The 26,229-nt window shown below is 38.0% G+C and overlaps 2 protein-coding genes across 9 annotated transcripts in view; one reads left to right on the top strand and one right to left on the bottom strand.

Moving 5' to 3' along the window:
• Positions 1 to 4,708, bottom strand: part of frmpd2 (FERM and PDZ domain containing 2) — a 43,590-nt gene extending 38,882 nt beyond the window's left edge. For 2 of the 4 annotated variants that reach the window (XM_079851977.1, XM_079851975.1), the window contains exon 1: positions 3,513 to 3,704. The gene's annotated coding sequence lies outside the window, so the exon portion shown is untranslated. Of the gene's footprint in view, positions 1 to 3,512; positions 3,705 to 4,624 lie in introns of those variants that run through there. The other 2 variants (XM_079851976.1, XM_079851978.1) reach the window with 2 other exon arrangements.
• Positions 4,709 to 4,881: 173 nt separating this feature from the next.
• Positions 4,882 to 25,395, top strand: mapk8b (mitogen-activated protein kinase 8b). Of its 5 annotated transcripts, none has more exons than XR_013819279.1 (12): positions 4,882 to 5,062; positions 8,389 to 8,567; positions 8,682 to 8,811; positions 9,352 to 9,410; positions 11,341 to 11,479; positions 15,415 to 15,580; positions 16,024 to 16,451; positions 17,670 to 17,852; positions 18,919 to 19,043; positions 19,185 to 19,248; positions 19,435 to 19,512; positions 22,182 to 24,810. XR_013819279.1 is itself a non-coding variant. In XM_079852008.1 (12 exons), exons 2-12 carry the CDS (start codon positions 8,446 to 8,448, stop codon positions 22,333 to 22,335), a joined length of 1,287 nt encoding a protein of 428 aa, XP_079708134.1. In that variant the 5' UTR covers positions 4,882 to 5,062; positions 8,389 to 8,445; the 3' UTR covers positions 22,336 to 25,395. The 5 variants fall into 5 exon arrangements, 4 of the variants coding, with proteins under 4 accessions (XP_079708134.1, XP_079708135.1, XP_079708136.1 ...); XM_079852008.1 differs by having other exon boundaries at positions 16,380 to 16,451; positions 22,187 to 25,395; XM_079852009.1 differs by having other exon boundaries at positions 16,024 to 16,095; positions 22,187 to 25,395.
• The last annotated feature ends 834 nt before the right edge of the window (positions 25,396 to 26,229 follow it).

Genomic DNA, 26,229 nt, shown 5'->3' with positions numbered 1-26,229 from the left:
AATAAGTGTACTTCTCTAGTAAAGCATGACAAAAGATTATCAAACTTACACTGTAAAAAAGGTGGGTGCCTTAAGTAAAATCAACTTGGATGTTTAAGTCATTTAAACTTAAATTACATCTACTTTCTGACACTACAAAGTACATATTCAACTCAATTAAGCAATTTTCCTAAGGGAACCCTTGGATTTCATAACTGTTTTTCACTTGTTTGGCAGGAAACACCTTCAATCTCTCTTTAGACTCCAGGTTCTTTGACTCGTAATGCCAATTAGCCTAACTTTTGGAGACATCGTTAGCCTAGGGATTCACATACTCTTTCCACCCTTCACTGAGAACATTACAGAGTTTGTTCACATATCATTGTGTTTTACTTGCAGACTATCTTGGCTGTTGCTTATTTGAAGGTCACATCCAATTTATTGACCACCGTATGCAGAAATTCAAGGAAAATACACATTAATTCACATACTTTTTCCTCAATTACTCACTTCCATAAGCTAGCAACATTTTTGAGTACCATTTTGAGTGTCCATATGAAAGTCAATGGGGTCCAAAACAACACTCGAACATGGACACGTTTAAGCATCTTCTTTTGTGTTACACATTAGGAATGACAAGAGTGTGAGCTGACAGAATTCTATGACAGAATTTTCATTTTTGAATGAAATGTCCCTTTGATAGCAGATGACTGCAACCTAAACTTTAAAAGGTCCATCATTACACTACATGTAACCTTCATTGCATTTGCGTAAATTGGCAAGCTATGATTAGCAAAAGCACAGTCTCCAGCAAACCTCTTTACCACAGGAGTTAAATGGGGGAATTACCTTGCTTGCATAGAACGTAAGAAAGCATTAAACACTAGAGGTCGACCGATAGTGGATTTTACCAATACTAGGTTTGACCGTACGTGCCGATAACCGATTAATCAACCGATCATTTAAAAAAGGATACTGTATTAAAAACAAACATAACACTCACAAGTAAAACACAAAGTAAAACAGTGCTGAACTGAAATGTGCTAAATGAAATAAATATGAATGTATTAAAATGAGAAGTTCTACAGAACGAATTCTACGGAAAATAATTTAAACATTAAAATTTAACAGGTTTCTTTAGCTATAACCTAGAAACATACGTAAATTTCATAAGGTAACACTTTGCAAGTCCCATTTGTTAACAAGGATGCATTAGCTTTCATGAACTAAATGCATTATGCAATATACATTTTTTACAGCATGTATTAATATTTGAGCAATACAATTGTACCTTGATCATTCATGTTAGTTCATAGTACATTAACAGATCAAATAAAAATTAAAACTCAATTTAAAATGTATTAGTAAATGTTGAAATGAACAAACTAACAATGAACAATATATAACATTTATTAACCTTAGTTAATGCTAAAAATGTAGTGTTACCACTTCATATAAATCCAAAGAGTCTGCTATGCTAAAAGATGGCCATATTTAAATATCTGCAAAGGCCAGTGCATTAAAATTACATATATGTAGGCCTATATTACATGTATAGTCTCTAACTTTATTTGCTTCTATATTAGAACACTTGATGTTTAGGCTATCTAATCAAAATAACAATATGTATTGCAGTGATAAAAAAGAATTTATGTTTCTGTCGGCTACATGAACATATCAATGTTGAGAAAGCAATCACGTCACTAGCTTTAAATATGCGACTTCCCTGGCTAATGAATGCATAAAAGTTGCCAGCTGGATATAAACTAATGCAAATAGATGGTAACAATTGCGACATTAAACATTTGGGTCAGGTTTGCGTGTGTTTTTGTCACATTGTTTTAACCGCTTGAGGTACTAATGTTAGAGTCCTCACAGCCTCGACGGCAAACATACTTCTGTTCTTTCTCTGTTAATGCAGCTTCTAGTCAACAAATTAATGACTTTATGGCAATATGTACTGTAGTGTTCTGTTTCGCTGTCTGTGTTTTAAATGCGCATCTGAGGTGTCAGCGCTCTCCGTGCTGTGTGCGATCTCTCGTCCAGCCTCATGTGTTTAAATAAACAACTCAGCCAGTGATAGTTTGTTATTTGTCCTCTAGATTTGTCCGCTCTCGCTCTGTATAATGCCAGCAGTCTCTTCTCTTGTAATGACAGCGCACTCTTCTCAGCTAGGGACGTAACCCGGATGACGGATTTTTACCGATAACGATAGTTCCACGAATCAACTATCGGTACCGATATATCGGCAAAACCGACGAATTGGTCGACCTCTACTAAACACTGCACATCTTCTCTTCACCATGTCAGTATCACTTTTGCACACTTGCATGCAAGACTTCTCCTCTAGTAATTGGCTTTGACAGAGCCTGGTGGATTTGCTCTAATGTGTCTTCTATCTAAAGTTAAAGCACCATAAAAATGCTAATTAAAAGACAGTTGTCATTGACATCCATGCTGTATGTTACAACATATGACAATTTCCTCCAAAAGAATGAATGAGGTTTTTTCCAGTATGCAGGCTCAAAGAGTACAAAGGTTGAGTCTAAATATTTTCGGTATTACTTTAAAGCATCTTGTTCTACTGTATAAGACTGATTTATAGTGATTTGTAATTGCATTTATGCAGTAAAATGCCGGTTGGCCTCCGTAGTGGATTAGCATGATTTTGCCCCTCAGGACTGTCACTTGCATTGAATCATGGAGTAGAAACAGTGGTAACACTTTAGTTTAAGGTCCAATTCTCACTATTAACTAGTTGCTTATTAGCATGCATATTACTAGGATATTGACTGTTTATTAGTACTTATAAAGCACATATTAATGCCTTATTCTTCATGATCATATTCTACATCCCTTAATCACCCAACACCTAAACTTAACAACTACCTTACTAACTATTAATAAGTAATAATTAGGAGTTTATTGAGGCAAAAGTCGTAGTTAATAGTGGGAATTGGACACAAATCTAAAGTATGACTGAAACAGTCTTTCCTTTACTACAATACACTTATTTCAAGAGTTTTACCTCAACCGTATACATTTTGAAATGAATGTTTGTCATGATTTTCTCTTCTTGACAGAATGATACTGTGATTTAAAAACTTGCACCGAGTTCAACTTGTCTTCTGCACTGAAATATTAACGTTGGCAAAAACGCATCACCTATCTGGTGTGGACTGTCTGTAAGAGTTGTGTTGAAAAGAATGAGATGTAGGCCTAATAGCCTACTGTTTCTCAAGCAAAGGATATTATAACTGCCATTAATAGGCAAACACACTCCAAACTTCATTATTGTGCCTGCCATAAATGGTATAACTGTGCCAGGGGGTTTAAAACCGTTTTGCTAAGGGAAAATAAATAATTGTTATTAATGCTGTTAAATATTTAATAGAGAGAAGATGGCCATCTCATTCCAGTTTTATGTTCTCCACTAATACTGTGCTTGCCACATTTCTGTGTGCTAAGACAATGTATTTATCTATGACTATGTAACATTAAACGTTCAAGGACAAGTTGTAAAGCATGATTACCTTTCTACATTCGATATACGCAGAGTTGTCCTCCGGATATCTTCTGCTCTGTTAAAATCCTTTCAAGCATCTTGCTCTGTCCCTCTCAACTGCATACCAACAAAAACACTCCTTTTATAATTATCGATATCACGGGTTATTATCCAGGAGCATTTCCTCCATTGAAATGTTGTCACAGCAGTGTTTTAGCTTAATTAGTCCTATTCTTAGAGCCCTGCCATAAGAACTCAATTGGATTAGAAAAGGCCAGTGGGCGACCAATCAGTGTGTCCAAACCCCCTGACCCCCCCAGACCTTCACTAATCTAACCCAACAGATGTGAACTGTGACTGTTTCACTACTGTCCTGTACTGTATATTCTCATAATATGATGCATTTACAGAATGTTATGTATGACTGAAAGGTTTAAGAGGGATATCCCTCGAATGTGTTACTTTTGTCGCATTAATTACTGAATTATTATCCACACAGCATTGACCTGTAAAAGAAATAATAGGATGCAGCTTTCCAAGTGCAAAAGTATGTAAACATGCATTAAAACACACACACACACACACACACACACACACACACACACACACACACACACACACACACACACAATTTATGCATGTTTCTATACTATAACATATTTTCTAATGCTATTTTGCTTCCACAACGTCTTTCTTCAGACTAGTTGAAAGAAAACATCTCAAAAATACACATTTAAGTGTTACAATACATATCTTTAAAGGATGCTTTCTCAAAAATGAATTTTTTATTCTTCAGAAATCTCCACTTCGGCAGCACTTTCATGCACCAAACTTTATAGAAACTATCTATATTCTATACGCTTTTACAGGTTTGTTTATTTATCATTCGCCTGATTTTTGTAACATTTATTTTATTTTATTCTCTTTAATGCTGTAGTATTTCTGATTTTATGTATTGATCCAAAAGAGAAAGAGAATTCCTTAACGTAAACAGCTTTAAATCTACTATCTGTCAATACACATTCTGCAAATGTATTCAAATTAGTCCATATTTAAGTAGATAATGTGTAATTTGTAGTATATGTAAACAACATTTGTATTTGTGATTAATGAACTGTACTGGGGAAGTTAAACTTTTACCCTATTCACTTCTTGTCCAGTCTTGACATCTTCAAAGGTTTTAGAAGGTAAAATGTCGATGTACTCATTTCCTTCTCTTGTTTAGTTTCTGTGTTAGTTATGAAATCTAACAAGAAACACAAAAGAAAGCCTAGCTATAGCGATTTCTTTCAACAGTCAGTAGTACACAAGAAACGCGACGTCATCGCACGACCTCGATCGATGACGTCGGGAAGAACGCAGAAACTGCGCACGTCACATTCACGCAGAGTTACGGTGACGTAGTACGCAAGTGTCCGCAGCTCAAGGCCTGCCAGTGGACGGAAGCACAGTGATCGCAGAGCTTGTGTCTTCAAGTGGAAAACAAGACGAATACAACGAACTGCAGTGCTCTGTGTGAAGAAGACGCTTGTCCTTTTATGAACCATCTCTTGAATCGTCTGCATATCTTTTAAGAGGGTGAGTAAACACTGGCAGTTTTACCGCTGATGTTTTTAAGGTGGGTTGTGGGGGAGGGTAACCCTGAATTGCTGCTGTAAAACACCACAGTAAACACCGTTGACTCGCTAGTTTAAGCTAGTCAATTGGGAGAATAATATCTTAGCGCGTTATTTCACTCATTGAGGATTATTGTGCTTTACAATAATGTGTTTTACATATCGACATGGCACATGGACTGATTCCGTGGTACAGTGATGGTAGTAATACTAAGTCTTATACATATATGCTCCATGGTACTGGATACAATGATATTTACATGGTACTTTTCATCAAATATCATCGCAAATGTCTTAAACATGGTGTTTTATGGTACTAAAACATGGTAAATCTACCCATTTGTCATTCTGCAAATGACATGATGTGTAAGTTTGAGATCCTAGATTGAATACTGTGTCTCGAAACCTAGTGAGCTGACAGCATTTTTTCTTATCATGCCTATAATGCCCCAAAAATGCTGTTTATGTATGAAGCTCGTTGAGTTTTGAGAGACAGCCATTTGTGAGCATGCATAACTCGCTGTGCTCTGATAGTACAGAACAGATTGTCTTTCACAGTATACATACAGCAATTTTGATTTGATTTCAACGCAAGACTCATCTGGAGGTGTGAGGAGTCCAGATCAGAGAAATTGAGGTCATTGTTTGTTGGTGGATGGATGGTGTTGTGAGATGTTGAATTCAGGGCATTTGGGTGCGGTTCTCAATATTATTTTAGGAGATGATTGACACTTTCCATTCACATTGATGTTAAAGAATGCAGTCTCTGAAATCTGAAGTATGAATTAAACTTCAATTGAAACCTGATCCCTCAGGTATTGATGCACCATTGAACAGTGTGCTGAAATGTGTTAATGGATTTAAATAAGATTTAGTTCAATTTAGGGCTGCAAGTATGAGGCCTAATTGATGATAATCAATAATGAAAATAAGCAACGAGTTTGATCAATTAAGTCTACAGTAACACATTTCTATGGACAAAGCAAGCGCATCTGAAATATAGCGGAGGACACATGGTGCATTCAAGTCATTTTGGAAAGATTGAATTTATGAGTTGAACGCCACCAAAAAGTGGGAAATACGAGTGAGAACTAAGCTCGGGATTTTCTTTAAGCCCCGAGCTTACAAATTGGAGGCGCGTCAGTGAGAAACATGTCGGAATACAGCAATACTTGAAGGTATTTAGCAGTGACACTGTCAGCTTTTTTATTTACAGCAAAATAAGCTAATTGAATTACAATAGGATTGTAATATGTGTAAAAAATAAAGTTTACAGTGGCCTCATAAATTGATTAAAAGCTTAAAAAAAGCAAAACACCCCATATTTTTTTTTTTTTAATTAAAAGTAGTAGAGTTTAAGATCATTGCTGTATTTAATTTAGAGAAGGTACAGTGCCATCTTCTTGCACCGATGAAAGTTCCTTGAACGCACCTGACGTTGTAAATACGTACTTCCCAGGAGGACTTGAACGCACCAATAATATGAGTTATTTTGGGAGAAGTTAGGCTGGTAAGAGTTAATACGAGTTAACATTTTGTCTATGCTTTCATGTTTCTTTTTTTTATCATTTTTATGTTTAGTGATTTTAACTTAGACTAAATAATGTGGACAAATTTTGGTTTTACAATGTAATGTTTCCTTTTGTGTAAAGCGTAGCCGACACAGATAGAGATACATTCACTATATTTGTTTTCAGGATGTGGAGTAACATTTATTATAAAAAAAAATAAAAAAAAACGTTTTGATTAATCGTGGAAATAAATAACCAACAGATAATCGATTATTAAAACGATCATTAGTTGCAGCCCTAGTTTTCACTGTCTTCTATTCTGTACTGTATAATGCTTTTAGGGTCAAATAAACCATCCTGCTCTTCTGATTCCTTAAAGCATTTGCCAAACACGTGTAATGTCATGTTAGGGATCCTTGATATATGCCTTGAGTGGAAAAAAATGCACCATGTGAACAGAAAATCACATGTACAGGCTGTCCTGTATACCGATGTAAAGAGGGTAAGTCACTGCAATCCTCAGCATAATATGCTAAATTTGAGTAATGACTGTCTCAGCCTGGGTAATTTGTTTGCACAGTTCCCTGAATAGTGTACCTGTTTAAATATGTATTTCTGCTTCAAGTCACTATAACGCTGACGATGCGTTAAGCTGATGCTTCTTAGGTCAGATTCGTCACCCACTTTCCACAGCGCTTCGGTATTTGCATAGACTTTCGTGGCAGTGCATGAATAAAATATATTGATATTTTGCACCATTTTGATGATATTCAATATTTATCTTGATATTTATGCCTTTGCTCTGGATTTCTTTCATCTAGTTAAAAATAAAGCATGTATTTCATCATGTTAATCATATTCTTCTCTCTTTTTCTTCATGACTCTCGGCTTCTTTCACAACTTGATGGTCGGTGGATAGGGTCTTGGCGTCCGCAAGGGTAAGACGACAGTTTTTGAGGTCGTCTTCGACTTGCTTCCCCAGGTCTTCTTCGACGCATAGCGGTGTACCTTCCTTCCACATTGGTGGTCGTCGGCACCAGAGTAGTTTGAATGGCGGTCTGGCGCTGTCCACTTGGCACACGTGCCCGATCCGCCGCAGGCGTCTCTTCTGTATCGCCTCTTCGATCGTCAAACCCGATAACCGATATATATATATTGGCTGATAAATCTAAATCCAAATTTGTATATAATTTTGAGAGCCTGATTACAAAAACAAAAATCTCACTATTAATAGCCATGTCCCAAACACACAATTATAATGATGTTCTGATTATGATTTTATGTAGCCTATATGACAGACTTGCGCTGCGCATGTTATACACTTAACTGTAATTTCCTTTTTCTTTTTTTTTTTCTCAAGCAATCCAAAACCATCATGTTGAACATCTAAAGTGAAGGAAATCCATTACATATTGCCCAAAGTTTCTTATCGGGCTGATAACGATAACATTATTTTGATCTTACATGCGTCTTAATCTTATAAACTCACAGATTGTGAAAGATCATGAAACTAGTCTAATGACAAAGAAACTTTGGAAAGTTTAATGGCAAAATACATTAATTGCAATTATACTTAAATCTCTTCTATATGGTGCTGTATGTTACATGCAGCTGCTTTTATGAATTTTCCCTAACTTTGAAGGTCAAGTTTCTGTGATCACAAACCAAGTTAATATGTTGTTCTCTCTTTTCAATGGTAAACACACAACCAATCCAGACCAGGACCAGATGAAGGTGTTCAACTCACTCATTTCTTTTTGTCTTTTTGTCTTTTCAGATTTTGAAGGTGAAGTTTTTCTTGAATGCCCAAGAAACAGTCAGTACGGTTTTCAACATGAACAGGAATAAGCGTGAGAAAGAGTATTACAGCATAGATGTAGGAGATTCAACATTCACCGTTTTGAAGCGCTATCAGAATCTAAGGCCAATCGGGTCTGGAGCTCAAGGCATCGTCTGGTAAGTTGAATGAATTTATTAGCCTGTAAAATATGAAAGAAGCAGATTATCATAAAAATGGCTCATAAAAGAAAGTGTGTTAAATGAATTATTTTTTTTATTTTTTTTTAAAAGCTCTGCATATGACCACGTCCTTGAACGAAATGTTGCAATTAAGAAACTTAGCCGACCCTTTCAGAACCAAACCCATGCCAAACGGGCCTACAGAGAACTGGTTCTGATGAAATGTGTCAACCACAAAAACGTAAGACATGTTTCGTTCTGTTTCAATTTATTTATATATATTTTAATGTAAATGTAATTTATTTCTGTGATCAAAGCTGAATTTTCAGCATCATTACTCCAGTCTTCAGTGTCACATGATCCTTCAGAAATCATTCTAAATATGCTGATTTGCTGCTCATTAAACACACCATTATTATTATTATTATCATGTTGTGCAGCTTCATATTTTTGTGGAAATGGTGATACTTTTTTCTCAGGATTCTTAATAGAAAGAGCAGAAAAGAAGGAAAAACATTTATTACACAGAGTTTTTTGTAACATTATAAATTTGTTTGCAGACACTTTAGATCAATTTAATGCATCCTTGCTGAATAAAAGTATTAATTTATTTAAGAAAATAAATCCGCAAAGTTTTGAGTATTAGTGTATGTTGAAGTTAATTTTGTAATGATATAGTTTGGATAGTAAGAACTTGATATCCTCATAGATGTGACAAATCCAACCAGGTTAACCTCACAGCACATGCACGTCTTTCACGCAGTGTGCTTTCATTTCACAGATAATTGGCTTGTTAAATGTGTTCACACCACAGAAGACACTTGAAGAATTCCAGGATGTGTAAGTTTTCTTTTCTGCTGTGAATTAGAATGGAACTGAAATGCCTTTTGACTTGTAAAATGCATAACGCGTAATATAAGTTTGGCCTTGGATTAATTCAAATTCACTGTGTGACAAGATCAGGGCTGTAGTACAGTGCGACATACAATCACCTAAAGGATTATTAGGAACACCTGTTCAATTTCTCATTAATGCAATTATCTAATCAACCAATCACATGGCAGTTGCTTCAATGCATTTAGGGGTGTGGTCCTGGTCAAGACAATCTCCTGAACTCCAAATTGAATGTCAGAATGGGAAAGAAAGGTGATTTAAGCAATTTTGAGCGTGGCATGGTTGTTGGTGCCAGACTGGCCGGTCTGAGTATTTCAAAATCTGCTCAGTTACTGGGATTTTCACGCACAACCATTTCTATGGTTTACAAAGAATGGTGTGAAAAGGGAAAAACATCCAGTATGCGGCAGTCCTGTGGGCGAAAATGCCTTGTTGATGCTAGAGGTCAGAGGAGAATGGGCCGACTGATTCAAGCTGATAGAAGAGCAACTTTGACTGAAATAACCACTCGTTACAACCGAGGTATGCAGCAAAGCATTTGTGAAGCCACAACACGCACAACCTTGAGGCGGATGGGCTACAACAGCAGAAGACCCCACCGGGTACCACTCATCTCCACTACAAATAGGAAAAAGAGGCTACAATTTGCACGAGCTCACCAAAATTGGACAGTTGAAGACTGGAAAAATGTTGCCTGGTCTGATGAGTCTCGATTTCTGTTGAGACATTCAGATGGTAGAGTCAGAATTTGGCGTAAACAGAATGAGAACATGGATCCATCATGCCTTGTTACCACTGTGCAGGCTGGTGGTGGTGGTGTAATGGTGTGGGGGATGTTTTCTTGGCACACTTTAGGCCCCTTAGTGCCAATTGGGCATCGTTTAAATGCCACGGCCTACCTGAGCATTGTTTCTGACCATGTCCATCCCTTTATGACCACCATGTACCCATCCTCTGATGGCTACTTCCAGCAGGATAATGCACCATGTCACAAAGCTCGAATCATTTCAAATTGGTTTCTTGAACATGACAATGAGTTCACTGTACTAAAATGGCCCCCACAGTCACCAGATCTCAACCCAATAGAGCATCTTTGGGATGTGGTGGAACGGGAGCTTCGTGCCCTGGATGTGCATCCCACAAATCTCCATCAACTGCAAGATGCTATCCTATCAATATGGGCCAGCATTTCTAAAGAATGCTTTCAGCACCTTGTTGAATCAATGCCACGTAGAATTAAGGCAGTTCTGAAGGCGAAAGGGGGTCAAACACAGTATTAGTATGGTGTTCCTAATAATCCTTTAGGTGAGTGTATATATGTGACCCTAGACCACAAAACCAGTCACATGGGTCAATTTGAAATTGAGATGTATCATCTGAACGCTGAATAAATAAGCTTTCCATTGATGTGTGGTTTGTTAGGATATGACAATATTTAGCCGAGATACGATACGACTATTTGTAAATCTGGAATCTGAGGGTGCAAAAAAATCGTGATTGTGCTGCATTCACTCACAAAAATAAATGTTTTATATATTTACTGAAGGGAATTTACAAAATATCTTCATGGAACATGATCTTTACTTATTATCTTAATGATTTTTGGCATAAAAGAAAAATCGATAATTTTGACCCATACAACGTATTGTTGGCTATTGCCCGTGCGACATGTGACTGGTTTTGTGATCCAGGGTCACATATATGTTGCACGTAATATAAAAAATCGGTCTGTGCGATTATTACATTTACCACAGTAGCATGCATATGTTTGTCATGTTTGTCAGAGCTTAGTTACCCACATAAATCCCAAGTATGTGCATGTATGCTTGTTTATTTTTGTGTTCCTCACTCCTTTTCCTTCGTCTCCTGTCCTCAGTTATCTGGTGATGGAGCTGATGGATGCAAACCTGTGCCAGGTCATTCAGATGGAGCTGGACCACGAGAGACTCTCTTACCTGCTTTATCAGATGCTCTGCGGCATCAAACACCTACATGCTGCCGGCATCATACACAGGGTACACACACACACACACACACACACACACACACACACACACACACACACACACACACACACACACACACACACACACACACACACACACACACATATGTCTGGTGCACTATCTTTGTGAGGACTCTCCATAGACGTAATGGTTTTTATACTGTACAAACTGTATATTCTATCCCCTTACACTGCCCCTATCCCTAAACCTACCCATCACAGGAGACATTCTGCATTTTTACATTTTCAAAAAAACTAATTCTGTATGATTTATAAGCTTTTGTACCCATGGGGACCTCAATTTAGGTCCCCACGGTGACACGAGTCCCCATGAGTCTGTGTGCATTCAGGTTTAAGTCCCCACCGGTGTAGAAAAACATGTCCACACACACACACACACACACACACACACACACACACACACACACACACACACACTCACACACTCACACACTCTCACACTCACACTCTTACACTTCAAAGCCTTCTTTCTACATAGGCTGCATCTCCATAGGTTACTGGCTTTGAAATGCTTCAGTAACGGTCCCATATGTGTGTCACAGGAAAAGCTCTTCACACATAAAGCACAAAAACTCAGTTGTTGTTGTTGCCAATAGAGTTTTATTTTATGATGTTACTAAACTAATGAATTGATGCTCTAATACAGGAGTTTTCACACATTTTAATGCCAGCAGTATAATAATGCTCTGCAGTTTTGTCGTCTGTCGCTTTAAAGGGATACTTCACCTCTGGGAAGATGAATGTGTATTTAAAATAGGTCATTTAAGTAGAAGAAATGTGAAGAAATTTTTTAATTTGGAGCTTTCTAGACTGAGAAAAGCCAGAAAATGTATTTTTGGCTTATGTGGATGAAAGACAACAACTCCCAGAATGCACTTGCTTCGCTGTCTCAGGAGGCCACGCCTACCGGTAAGAGTGCGCAGTTTAAAACAACAAAGCTAGCCTACGTGATGAGTTTGAGAGGGATTTAGAGATCGTCCAAAATGTCCGGGATTCGGCTTTTGCGTTCTACAGTCGCCATTCATTCATCATGTTTACGGTGGCGAGCAGGACGAGGCTGACGGCCGCGGGAGAACAGCGCGAGGCCGGTGGCATGATTACTGAGACGCGCCGGGTCTCGCATATCTCACGGAGGAGCGGGAATTTTTCTTAGCAATGGTAAAACGCACATCAACCGATCACTTGTTTAGCGTTCATGTAAACACTACATTCAGATTCACCAATCGGAATGAATTCAGTTAGATTGAAACAAAAGGTGTGCATGTAAACAGTGAATGGCGACCGCAGAACGCAAAAGCTGAATCCCGTACATTTTGAACGATCTCGCCCGCCGGACAAGTCCGGGAAAAGGAGGGTGGTTACTTACTCAGCTTTCTCCTACTATTCAGCTTTCTCCACAGAACAAGAGCCTGCTAGCTTAGCTTCCAAAGAAAGACGGCTGACACTGTGTGCATTCTGTGAGTGAGATCCCACCTCCTATGGGCGGGATGAAAACATGCGGAACAACGCCATCTACTGGCTGTAGTCTTTAGCCTCTGGCCAGAAAATCCTCCGATGACGCAAAATGACGATTTTTGCGTCATCGGAGGATTTTTTCCAGACAAAAAATACATAAATCTCTTGTCTCAGGGGGATATGAGGGTGGAAAGCATGGTAATTCGAAAATACTACAGGTTTTCTACTAATACAAAGCTTAATGCTAAATCCTGAAGTAACCCTTTAAATGCTCGAGCTCTATAAAGCAGGATGGATTCTGATTGGCTGTCAAAGCTTTTATCGTTCATCAGCTGAAAAAAAAAAAAGTTCTGTAAGCAATTTGGTCAGTTGTGGTGTGGACTCTATTCTTTTATATTTTGAACGTTTTTAAAAAAAAACTATATCTTCATCATTATAGTTATCGTCCTTGGTGGGAACGGGCCTTAAGCCTTGGCTTAATAAACACAAATTACCTTGAAAACTGATTTAAAGCGACAGACGACAAAACTGCAGAAAATCAACATTTCCCCCCTATTTATGTTTCGATGCATTGCCTTATTCAAAATAGATTTATGTAATGATGCCTTGAATTTTGGCCAAAATAAGATATTTAATTAAGGCTGCCAATTATGTATAACAAACTTGATGTAGGGAGTGATGCTTTTACAACCCCCATCTGTTTCTTAGGGCATTATGATATTTTAAGGAATATCACATGATTGTTCTTTCATGTTTAAAAAAAATTAAAAATCAGATTTTCACTTGATTTACATTTTAAAATATTTCATTTTTAATGTTTAAAGGTGCCCTAGAATGTGAAATTGAATTTATCTTGGCATAGTTAAATAACAAGAGTTCAGTACATGGACATGACATACAGTGAGTCTCAAACACCATAGTTTTCTCCTTCTTATTTAAATCTCGTTTTTGAAAAACACCCCTGAAAAACAGGCGAATCTCCACATAACACCGACTGTGACGCAACAGTTGGGATCATTAATATGTAGGCCTCCAAAAATTTGCATATGCCAGCCCATGTTCAAGGCCAGGCGGAACTGCGCAGCCGAATCATCGGAAGTTCTGCAGGTGAAGAAACAAGCAGGAGGAGGATCATAGGGAAAATGGCAGATCTATCTATAATCTGATACCGCTACAGTTTAATTCGAAGTTGTTAGTTGCTCTGTCCATTTCACCACGGACTGTTTTTCTAACCTGGAACAATATCAAGCAGCCAGGCTTCTCTCAGCGTTTCATACTGACGAAGGGGGCAATTTCAACTAATGTTATATTCCCGCAAGCGGTAAGTAGTGATTTTATTAACGATAATTTACACTGTGTTATCTAGATCCAGCGCGATATTGTTTTTTCCTCGAGAGACATCGTGGCTTGCAAACGAGCTAACGAAGCATGGCAGTTGCTCAGTGTTTGGATGTACAAATGAACACAAAAATATTTTTTTAGCTCCTTCATCCGAGCCTCTGGAGAACCGGTGGGTTATGTGTATTTCTGATGTGTAATTGTTCAAGTTCAGACAGATAATCTTTCTCTCAAAGTCGTTCAACACTGTTTATGCATCAGTAAATCGCGTTGCAGTGATAAGATCTTCATTCACGCGATCAACAGGCTGTCATCTGCTCAATGCTCATCACTGCAACCTTTTATGTGATGGGAATAGATCTAAATACTTAAAAAACTTCTCATGATTCGTTAATCCCGATAGCTGTAATAGTAAAAACGTATAAAAGCTGTAATAGTAAAAGTTTTCCAGATAGCTCTACATGTAATGCCAGATATTTCATATGCAAGCATGTCAGCCAATCACAGCAGTGGGCAACAACTCTGAAGTCTCACAGCAGACACGCCCCTTCAAACAGAGTGTTCAAATCAATGGATGAAATCAGGCTAGGAAATATGCCTTTTATTTCTAAATTATAACAAATTTTGATCTAAAAAACATACTAACATTATAAGGGCACCCCAGGAAACATTATAAAATAATAAAATAATCCATTCTACGGCACCTTTAATGCTTTTATTTGATTACCACTGTTTTTCTAAACAATGATAAATGTGTATTAAATCACAGAATCTCAGAAAAAATTCAATTGATAACACATGCTTTTTGATTATTAAAATGTAAATAAAAAAATTAAAATCGGGAAACACTGAATTTGGGAAAAACAAAACAGAATTTGGGAAAAAATAAAACTTTTAATAGCGTTTTTCAAGCTTTTAATAAATTGTTAAAGTCCATACCTTTCTTGCTTTCAATTAAACAGATGTGAATTTTGATTACTAAAATTTTATGTAATCATTACAGATTTTATTTATTTATTAAAAACTAAAGTGGAAAAAATGGGCCATAGTTTCTGAACTGTGCAGTGCTCATTCCTACCTGTGAGACTGTGAACCACTCTGCTGACCCTTAACCTCTTCTTCTCTTTCCAGGATCTGAAACCTAGTAACATAGTAGTGAAATCCGACTGTACGCTGAAGATCCTCGACTTCGGCCTGGCCCGGACGGCTGCCACCGGCCTCCTCATGACCCCTTACGTGGTGACGCGCTACTATCGTGCCCCCGAGGTCATCCTGGGCATGGGTTACCAAGCCAATGGTGAGTGCTAACCTGATGTCACTGGTTTGCAGCATGCCCACATAAAGGGTCCCAGTCGACCCCAGAGCACCCTTCACATCATTCTGCTGAAAACAACCTTGATCTCACCAAATGGCTGTGGTGATTTAACATTAAAAGCCCTTGAGGGATTCTTTTGTCCAGCTGAACTAGTTTCTGCATGCCCGAGCACACTGGATGGGTTTGCCTGTAGCGCTGCGCATTAGTCACTGAGCACCAGTCTAACTTGGGAAGTGAAAGTGGTTCACTGCAGTGCGAAAATAACAGATCAATTTGAAGGCAGAAAATGCTGACTTTTAGTCCTTAGTCGGTAGCGCTGAGGAAAAATTGGCAGTGGGTCAAACTCAGAAAATTCTCAACCAGTCGCGCTGCCCTTTTTGCTTTGCTTATGTCTTCTCTCTTTCCTCTATGCTACACTCGTGTAGTGGATATTTGGGCTGTTGGCTGCATTATGGCAGAGATGGTGCGGCACAAAATCCTTTTTCCAGGGAGGGACTGTATCCTTGTTCAGCCTCTAGTCATTTGTTTTGTGAAGAGCAGGGCCACTTGGATGTCTTGATCTGTTTGGGATGATTGGCTCGTGATCCTGCCTGATGCACACTGAGATGTTTGCATGCACCGTCCTGTCACCTCTGTTGCATCCACATCAGTGCACCCTGTTCTTTGTTTGATATGTGTGTGTGTGTTTGTGCGTTTGTTTTTCTTTTTTATCGGCATTGATCATGCCATTTCATTTGTAAGATTTTTGGCAGTTTAATTTGGTTGTCATTTCATTTTTCAGTTGATGTCTGGTCTGTTGGATGCATCATGGCTGAAATGGTCAGAGGTAGTGTGTTGTTTCCTGGCACAGACCGTATCCTTACCTGGTCGTCTTTACTGTCCCATTGTTAGTGTTTTTGAGTGTTTGTTTTGTTATTTTACCCTTTATATGTGTTTTTTCATTGATGTGCAAAAAGGATTGAAATGTTGAAATGAAGATCAAGATTCAATTTCTCATTCATTCATATATATATACACAGTATGGGCCCTATTTTACACCCAGCAAAATGCAGCGCGACGCAAGTGTTTTTTGCTAGTTTCAGCCCAACGCAGTTTTTATTTTCACGTCCTGTGCCACGTTGTTTAAATAGCAAATGCATTTGCGCCCATGGGGCGTGCTGGTCTGAAAACAAGGTGTGTTCAGGCGCATTGTTGGCACGTTGCTATTTTGAAGAACAGAAATAGACTGAGCCATTGACCAACTGAAACCTGGTCTAAAGTCAATGCCGCAATATTTTTTTTGCTATTTGAAGAGCGAGTTAGTAATGTGCGTCTATAGGCGGGTCCACAACGCGCATACACTCTGCTTATTACACACAGCTTATTACACACACAGGGACACAGCAGCACACAAACATGCAAAATATTTAAAATAAAACGATTACAATGTAAAAGATTATTATTGTGTACATAAAGATATGGTGGCTTGTCCCGTAGATGTTCTGCTTGCGCACTTTTACCTCACGCACGAGCAGATCCGTTTGCGCTCTGGAGACGGCTTCGGTATTCCCACTATCAAATTCCGTCATGTAAATAGCGAATCTGCCATGGCGCGAGCGCAACTGGCATTTAAAGGGAATGGGAGATGAGACTCTGATTGGTTTAATGCATGTAAATCCCAAAACACCCATTACTCATTAAGAGAATAGGGACAACCCTTTTAGACCATGCGCCGGGAGCGCCGACCATTTTTCCCGTCGTTAAACTAGCAAAAGTGGATTCCGACACGCCCTAAGTGAACTTGCGCTGTGCACTTTAGACCATGTGCTTAGATCGTTAAAATAGGGCCCAATATATTATATTAATGTAACATTATGACTTTCAGTGGAGACTTGTCACATCACGCTGGATTAGGAAATGTGCTAGAGTCATTCTTAAATAATAAAGAGGTTAACTGCTTATAATGTTTCACTTTGAGTAATTATGTTTATGTATGTGACTTTGAAGGAAGTCACCCAGATCTTAGTCAGGTAAGAGAGAGACATGATGATGTGCCTCCAATCAGTAGTTTTCCTTAGCATGTAATGTGAAGATATTGACCAGTGGAACAAGGTGATCGAGCAGCTGGGCACACCGTCACAGGAGTTCATGCTGAAGCTGAACCAGTCTGTGAGGACTTATGTGGAGAACAGACCTCGCTACGCTGGATACAGCTTTGAGAAGCTCTTCCCTGACGTGCTCTTCCCTGCAGACTCTGACCACAACAAACTCAAAGGTGACGGATACTTCTTCAATATTTAGGCCTGCCTAAAGCCTTTTATTGTTTTATAGTGCTGTTACACTGAATGGATTATTGGATGTTTAAAGATGCAAATAGCAGATAAATGCAAACTTCTGACTCAATGTGCAACCGATCATAAGACTACCAAGAGTTAGGCGACTGATGCTAGACCATTGTGTTATATTTGTTGCAAATATTGTTTTAATTTGTACTTGTAATTATTTAATGAAAATGGTACATTTTATTATATTGTTGTTTTATAGAAGTAAACAAATGCTACCTGCCACAGACTAGCAATAGCGAGTAGCAAAGTCAAATCTACTGGGTTTTTAAGTGGCAGGTGCATTTTTTAAATTTATTTTTAAAATAATTAATTATAATAACTTTATTTTGTAAAGCGACTTTAAAAGTTGCTTTCTCACAGCACTTTACAAAAAAGACCCCAGCAGAATAAAATGAAACAACATTAAAACAAATGCAATAAAGAATAAGTAATACGTTTAAAAACAACAGTAACAACACAACAAATACAAATAATTATAAATTAAAATGCGTATTAAACCAGTAGACCAATAGTCAAGTATAAGCCATCCAAGAAAAGAAAATTAAAAGTGCTTCAGAGTTCGCTTCAGATTTTCTTGCACTAGTTGATGCCATTTCTAGATAAGAAAAGTGTCCACCGAAACCAATTACAAATTATTTACGTACTTGGGTATTCTTCATAGTTCACAGCCATAAACTATTGGCTGTATATAAAAAAGGCTTGAGCCTATTAAAATGTGCTATTAAAAGGAAATATGTCAAGAAAGGAAACTATCACAAAAAATTGCATGGGGTCTTCAACCGTTGTAAAAGTACTGTAATCCATGACTCCCACTAGCTTATTGCTTTAATTAAAGGAACATTTAATTCACGATTATGCTTGGCTTCTAAAGACGCAGGATTTAGTTTTTCCCTTCATTAAACTCCCATCAAATTGCAGTAATCCTAGATCAGCATGATTGTCCATGGCGAGTTACCTCTCAATTCAGCTTCTGATTTAAATGCAATTATTTTTCAGCGAGCCAGGCCCGAGACTTGTTATCCAAAATGCTGGTAATAGATGCGTCGAAGCGAATCTCAGTGGACGAGGCCCTCCAGCACCCCTACATCAACGTGTGGTACGACCCGTCAGAGGTGGAAGCGGTAAGTGCTTCAGTGCTCATTATTTCGAGGTGCTCGTTGACTTCAGAGTCCAGATGGAGCCAACTCTCCCGAGCGCATTAATTATAATTTCCTATCCTTTGACGTGATGTATCTGATTGACATTTTTCTGCTTGGTTTCAGCCGCCACCGGCGATCACGGATAAACAGCTCGATGAGAGAGAACACACAGTAGAAGAGTGGAAAGGTGCTTGTTTTTTAAAGTTATTGACTGTTTTTATATGTTGTTGTCATTCTTGAATTTTAGTCTCAAGATATGACAAACTCATGATTATCTTGCCTTTTGATTTAGATCTTGATGGACGCATGAAATATAAGATTATTTGTAATAAATCGTGTAACACTTGCTCCTCTGTATCTGTTCCCTGATCAGAGCTGATATATAAGGAAGTGCTGGACTTGGAGGAGCGAACGAAAAACGGGGTGATCCGAGGACAGCCGGCCTCACTAGGTTAGTTTCCTCCTTGATTTATGAAATGAACTCTGTATTAGGCTTTTCACACTGTGGTTAATCTTGGGTTAATTGTTTTTAACCCCAGGTTAAGGTACGTTTTAACCCTGGATTATGAAGCTTTGCTCCGAAGCAGGTTTAGAATTAGAAGAACTTACAAATGCGTTAACTGAAATCTTGATAAGAAAGTATTATGTTTACAATTATTATTTGGGCTGTACTAGAATAGGTCAATAGATCATGCTGGAATGTTCAAAAAACACCTTATTTCCCCCATTTTCTCCATTGCTGCTGCTCCTTTCTTCCCAGTCTGTCAGTCACGCTCTGTTTAGTTCCCGTCTCTATGAAGCCCCTCCTTCTGAAAAGCACACTGTGCTCTGATTGGTTGGCTGGATCAGTGTGTTGTGATTGGTCGAGCGCTTCGAGTGTGTTTGGGAAATGGGGCGGGACCTTTACCATAACCGCCAGTTTAACACACTACTGACTAACTCAACCAGGCCCCGCCCCTTTACTCTGCGTATGAATTATTTAAATGAGGAATATTGTGACGTGTTCGTTCCCGGAAGAAACTCAAGACTACAATGGAGGCGTTTCTGGAGTTCAGAAACACTGACACTGATATAGAGAATAACTTTTCAGCAACAGCAACATTACACACTAAAGAAAGATGAACTTATAAAAAAAAAAATTTTTAATATCTTTTAATATCTTTAATATCTTACACAATCTGATGTAAATTGAAACATTTCAAATGTTTGGCTATGTAACCTTTTAGTTTACAATTTATCTATCAGTTTTTTTCCCCCATTAAATGTGTAAACATCTTTTGTACATTTACTTGAAAAGCAACATTATGTAAGATATTAAGAATATGTATAAAGTAGTGTTGTCAAAAGACCCGGTACTTCGGTACTAAAAAAATTAACCCGTTACGGTACCAGCTTTTCTTAAGTACCGGTGGTACCGAAGTACCGGGTTAATCCGGTTCTTGATGCGCTGTCCAAAAGGTGCATGGTTGTGTCCTCTTCATAAAAACACTGAGACATGGTGACCGGTGGCGCTGCTAATGCGGTGGCTCTGAATCCACTCGACAAGAAAGGAGGAAAGTATTTTGGATTAGGCTAATGCCACGTTGCCATAAGGGGCCGTTCACAACGTTTTTTGTGCGTGCAGATTCGTTATTTCAAATGTATGCGCGCTCATAATAGAAGTGACGCAGCGCGCTCGTTTTTCCAGGCGCGCCTCTGTTCATGGTTGCATAGCAACAACAGACGCCACGGGAGAGCAAGCGCTTGTGTAAAGGAGGAGAAAGCGGTGCGAACTGCGCTCTCCATGATGATGAGGAAGTATCAGCAAAGAATGAATTGATATCTAGCCCTTGCATTAGCTTTACTACTAGATATGGAGATGAGAAATAAAAAGCCGCCCTGCACAGCTATGATCAGCTGTTCAGCCGAGCTTTCGATGTTGTTACGGAAAGGCCGAAGCGGATTGGTTGGTTTTGTCACATGACCTGTTGAGATGAGATGTTGACGTCTCCTCCGGATGCGGGCAGAGGGCAGGACTCCCCTAGGAGAATAATTGCTACAGTATATAACTATTGTTTATTGTTAGGTCATTTTATCTATTGTTATCTAACAAATGGAATCTTATTGTAAAGTGTTTTTAGTAGTTTATATCTTTGTAACGGTGATATACATGTAAGTAAGTAAGTAAGTCAAGTATATTTGTATAGCGCTTTTCACAATACAGATTGTATCAAAGCAGCTTCACAGTATTAAATTAAAATAATACAACAAGGTTTGTTTCTAGTGAAATTTATTGATTGATAAAATTAAATTAAATATTCCCAAAATATCCCCAACTGAGCAAACCAAAGGCAACAGTGGCAAGGAACCGAAAAAACTCCATCAGGTGACCTAATGGAGGAAAAAAAAAAAACCTTGGGAGAACCCAGGCTCAGTCGGGGGCCAGTTCTCCTCTGGCGTTTATGAACTAGAGGTCAGATTTAACTGTAAGATTAAAAGTATTATATGAATGCCTGGCTGAAGAGATGCGTCTTTAATCTAGTTTTAAACTGGGAGAGCGAGTCTGAGCAACGAACAGTATCCGGAAGGCTATTCCAGAGTTTTGGAGCTAAATGTGAAAATGCTCTCCCTCCTTTGGTTGATCTGGATATCCTAGGTATGACCAAAAGCCTCGAATTTAGTGATCTTAAAGAGCGCGATGGATTATAGGGCGATAGAAGATCGGTTAAATAGACTGCAGCTAAGCCGTTTAGGGCTTTATAAGTCAGTAGCAATATCTTATAATTAATACCGAACTTTATAGGTAACCAATGTAGTGATGATAAAATCGGTGTTATATGATCATATTTTCTTGATCTAGTAAGAACTCTAGCGGCGGCATTTTGGACTAACTGTAGCTTGTTTATTGAGGATGCAGGACACTTTAATATATGTACATTTAATCTAAATTAAGCTTTTGGTACCGAGAACCATGGATTTTCACTGGTGTTGGTACCGAATACTGACATTTTGGTACCGTGACAACACTAGTATAAAGCATAAATCTCTCACACTCTTGCTTGTGAAGTAAATCGATCATGCTGTAAAGATGTTTACACACACGTCCACCTGTCTGATAAAACTGTGCTGTGTTCCTCATAGCACAGGTGCAGCAGTGAGCAACGACTCCCAGGAGCCCTCGACGACGTCCTCCTCCTCCACAAACGACGCGTCGTCCATGTCCAGCGACCCCACCGTGACCTCGGACACGGACAGCAGTCAGGAGACCACAGGACCGCTGGGCTGCTGTAGATGACCATCCTCGTTCATCCCGTTCCCGCTAACATCCCTCTTCAACAGGCAAACGGAAACGTGTCCTCCTTTCTTTCTAAAAACTTGACAAGTTCTTTTGAATCGAAAAAGTGTAAGAATGGAGGTAAGAGTTTTTGAGGGCACCTTGAAAGCTTTTACACCAAACCAGCATTACTTTGATTGCTTTCATTTGCTGTACTTTAATTTTGCATCAGATCGAAGCTAGCGCTACGTCATCTTGCCATTTGGACGTGGAATGATTTGAGTTTATTTGTAAAGATGGATGGTGAATATATTTTTGAGATGTTTTTATTTTTTGAGCGTCATTTTTAATCACTAATTAGTGGAGGTTCTTTAAATGGCACGTCCATTTCCTGGAGAAATTAATGTTTCCACACTGTTACTACTGTTTGGGAGTCGGTGGTGTATAAAATGCATCTGGTCTAAGATGGTTTCAATATGACCTGTGTACCTAAAACACAAGTTTAGTTGAACGTTTTATTTGGTTTGGCTTTACAAAAACACACTTTAAGCTACTCTTTCTAATTTCTAATTTCAGTGCTCAAGATTTACTCTCTGTAAAAACACGTTTGAGTTTTCAAACGTCACCGTGTGTAATCTAGTACATATTTCTACTCGAAACCCACAGCTTTCGTTAAGCTTTCTTTCAGCGCTGTACAGTCCTGTAAAAGGAACGCAACACAGTTCTTGTTTGAACACTTCAGTATATGATATGAAACCGAAATTGGGATATTTGGTCCCTGCATAAGAAACGCTTTTGATTTCTTTAGTCTTTACAATCAAACTGCGTTTACCAACGTGATCTTATTTATTAGGCTATGAGAAAAAGTTTTTTTAAATGTCATTTTAGATGCAGCAATCAGTGCTAAATGAATGGAAACATTAGATTGGAGGTTCAAAATAGATCATAAAGGAACTACCCCTTTTCGTGGACTTGGCAATCTAACGTTAAAAAAATCCCATCATGATCATTTTATAAAAAATCTTTGATTATGTAATGTTTTGGAATGTAATTATATCGATATTAGTGTATGTAGTGTAAACTCTGCTCTCCTACTGTAAAGAATACAACACGACTCTTATGACTACATGCTAAATCCATCACTAAGATTTGAAATGCCATTCATCATTGGGCTTTTATTTTGTTTTCGAAATGGAGAAAGTGCCTGAGTCCAGCATTCATTCCTGAATGATTAGAAAGAGGAAGAAATTTGGGTGAGGTTTTTCAAAGTAATACTGTTCATATCATGTTGGAGTGTCTATTTTTCTATTGTATTTGGATGTGTGTGTGATGTAGATTGAAAGGTTGGGGCATGTTGAGAAAATGCAAAGGGACGTTTCCTCAAGCAAGGTCTTTCATCAAAGTAATAGCAAATTGGAACATTTTTGGTATGCATATATGGTTTGCAGCTTTATTTTGTTTAGGGAAATGTGCAAGATATTGCAACAAATGCTGTGGATGGGAACTACATTTTCCCGTGAGGCAATGCTATCGAATGGACATGTATGTATGGTGATAGTTGAGAGGATGTAGGAACAGAAGGTTTGTGTTTGCATAATGATCTTTTTATTTGAGTTGCATCCCGGACATTTTTTATTTTTATTTTTCATTTTAAGTGCTCTTAATTTTTCTTTGCTGTCTTTAGGCTAATGAATTTTAACTTCAGATTTTTCATTGCATTTGCTTTTATTTCATCTGTCAAAAATGTTATAATTCAGATCAAAGTAGGCTTTGATGAACTACCTCACTCTAAATTTCTAGGTTTTTTTTTTTTTTTTTTGACGTAGTTGCCCGTAAAATGTTAATACAGATTTCATTATTTATTTATTTCTAAAGTGAACTATTGTCAATAGTAGGCAACGTATAGTTTTGTACATTATGTATACTTCACCTAGAAGTAAAAGAACTGAAATGTAAATTTGATCTTTTTGTTTAATTTTCTTTGTACTCATTTTTTTACAGTTGATGTGCAATACCCACTGCTGTCATGCCAGTTGTAATCAGTAGATCTAGACTTATTAGTTTTAAATATGTACCCAGAGGTAGAGATATGTTTGGTACTGTCCGATAAACACTTTTTTTTTTTTTTTTGTCTTTTTAAATCTGGATATATTTTTTTTTTTGTGGCTTTTTTCGTCAATGTTACATAACCTGTCTTACCAAAAACTAAATTCTGTGGCTGATGTTAGCAAGGTTTCATGTTTAGCCACAGGACTTTGATCAACCTGGTAAGTTCAATTCAAAAACATCTGTAAAATATCTTGAATTACCAATATGTTAAGATTTGGTGCTGGCGTGTAATATTTGCTAGCAACGCCAGCCCAACAATTATTAAATTGCTAACTCTGTGTGCACTGAACAGCATACAGACAATGAGAAGTGCACTACTACAAAGAATGCACTGGGATCTTATGATACCAATTGTACATGTACTGCAAATAAACACCAGTTTGAATCAGACATGTCTCATTGCAGCTCAATATACAAGAAGTTTGTTTACGTTTTAGACAGAATATTGTCAGTTATTTACTCTTTTAGTAGTGGTGTTGCTGAATAAATCAGTTGAGTGAATGTTTCAATGACTTGAATGAGTTTGGAATAACATGCTACTCTTAAAAGGCCAGTTTTTCCAATAATGATAACTGTATTGATTTCCACACTAACGTACAATAATGTTCTGTATATTATAAGCATGCACTGCAGCTTTGTCATCTGCTGTTTTAAATGCTCAAGCTCTTTAAAGTCGAGTGGATTCTGATTGGCTGAAAATGTTTTAATCATCTGAAAAAATCACTCTGAAAGCATTTTCTGTTTTGTTATCGCTATAGCTTATTCAAACCTAATTTTCTAGCAAATGAACGATAAAAAACATTGACAACCAATCAGACCAGGCACTAATGGTGTCGACGATCAACCTATGGTGCTATTAAGAAACGCTGCCCATAACAGTTGTTTCATGATCAATTTGAAAGTTGCACGGCAATCGTATGTGGATGTTGGAGATGGTGCAAAGGCGGGCAAATTTTTAGCACTACCCATGATACACTGTAAAAAAAAAAAAAAAAAATCCTTCCACAGTAGAAAAATTAAGCCAAAGTATCCCAGAAACAGTCATTGCCAATTACGTCATTTGGAGCTCAGGTCTTAAAGGGGTGGTATAATGCCCTTTTCACAAGATGTAAAATAAGTCTCTGATGTCCCCAGAGTGTGTATGTGAAGTTTTAGCTCAAAATACCCCACAGATATTTTTATATAGCATGTTAAAATTGTCACTTTTTGAGGGTGAGCAAAAACGCACTGTTTTGTGTCTGTCCCTTTAAATGCAAATGAGCTGCTGCTCCCGGCACAGGGGGCGGAGCTACAACAGCTTGCACTCACACACACATGCACTGAAAATTTCTGAAACTTTTAGCCTTTTATGTTCAAACCGGATTCAGACAATGATGGAGAGACTCAAGAAGAAGTGACAACATGTAGACAACATTTCTGAATGGTTAGTTGATGAATTTATGTAGCTGATGTGTAGTTATCTTCTAGTCATTGATTAGCATATTCTGTCATGATAATCTATAAATCATGTTCCCGGGGGCGGGGTTTATGTAAATTTTAGGGTTGGTGATGTCACTAACCCGGGAGGAATGTGGTGTAGTCTCTACCAGCCGTTTGTTGTAGTCCTTAAAAAGCGATTTCTTTAAAAGCAAATATCTCCCTTTGCTTTGAACTTTGAGCGTTGTAACTTTGCAGATGTTGTTTATGCTCAAACAGCAACATTACACACTAACTAAAGTTAGAAAAGTCAAATCTTAATCAACCACCCCTTTAAACACAGCCTTACTCTGCTGTATAAGCCGCGCTAGATGACAAAACAGCCACATA

This window comes from Squalius cephalus, assembly GCF_949319135.1.
Source record: "Squalius cephalus genome assembly, chromosome: 19".
NCBI classification, from domain to species: domain Eukaryota; kingdom Metazoa; phylum Chordata; class Actinopteri; order Cypriniformes; family Leuciscidae; genus Squalius; species Squalius cephalus.
This window is presented reverse-complemented; position numbering and strand designations above follow the sequence as displayed.

Bases quoted from the DNA above. Each gene is read 5' to 3' on its own strand.
- mapk8b (XM_079852008.1), top strand. From the start codon at position 8,446: ATGAACAGGAATAAGCGTGAGAAAGAGTATTACAGCATAGATGTAGGA. The intron at 9,411-11,340 runs GTAAGTTTTCTT...TCCTGTCCTCAG, and splicing joins CTTGAAGAATTCCAGGATGT to TTATCTGGTGATGGAGCTGA. The intron at 19,044-19,184 runs GTAAGTGCTTCA...GCTTGGTTTCAG, and splicing joins ACCCGTCAGAGGTGGAAGCG to CCGCCACCGGCGATCACGGA.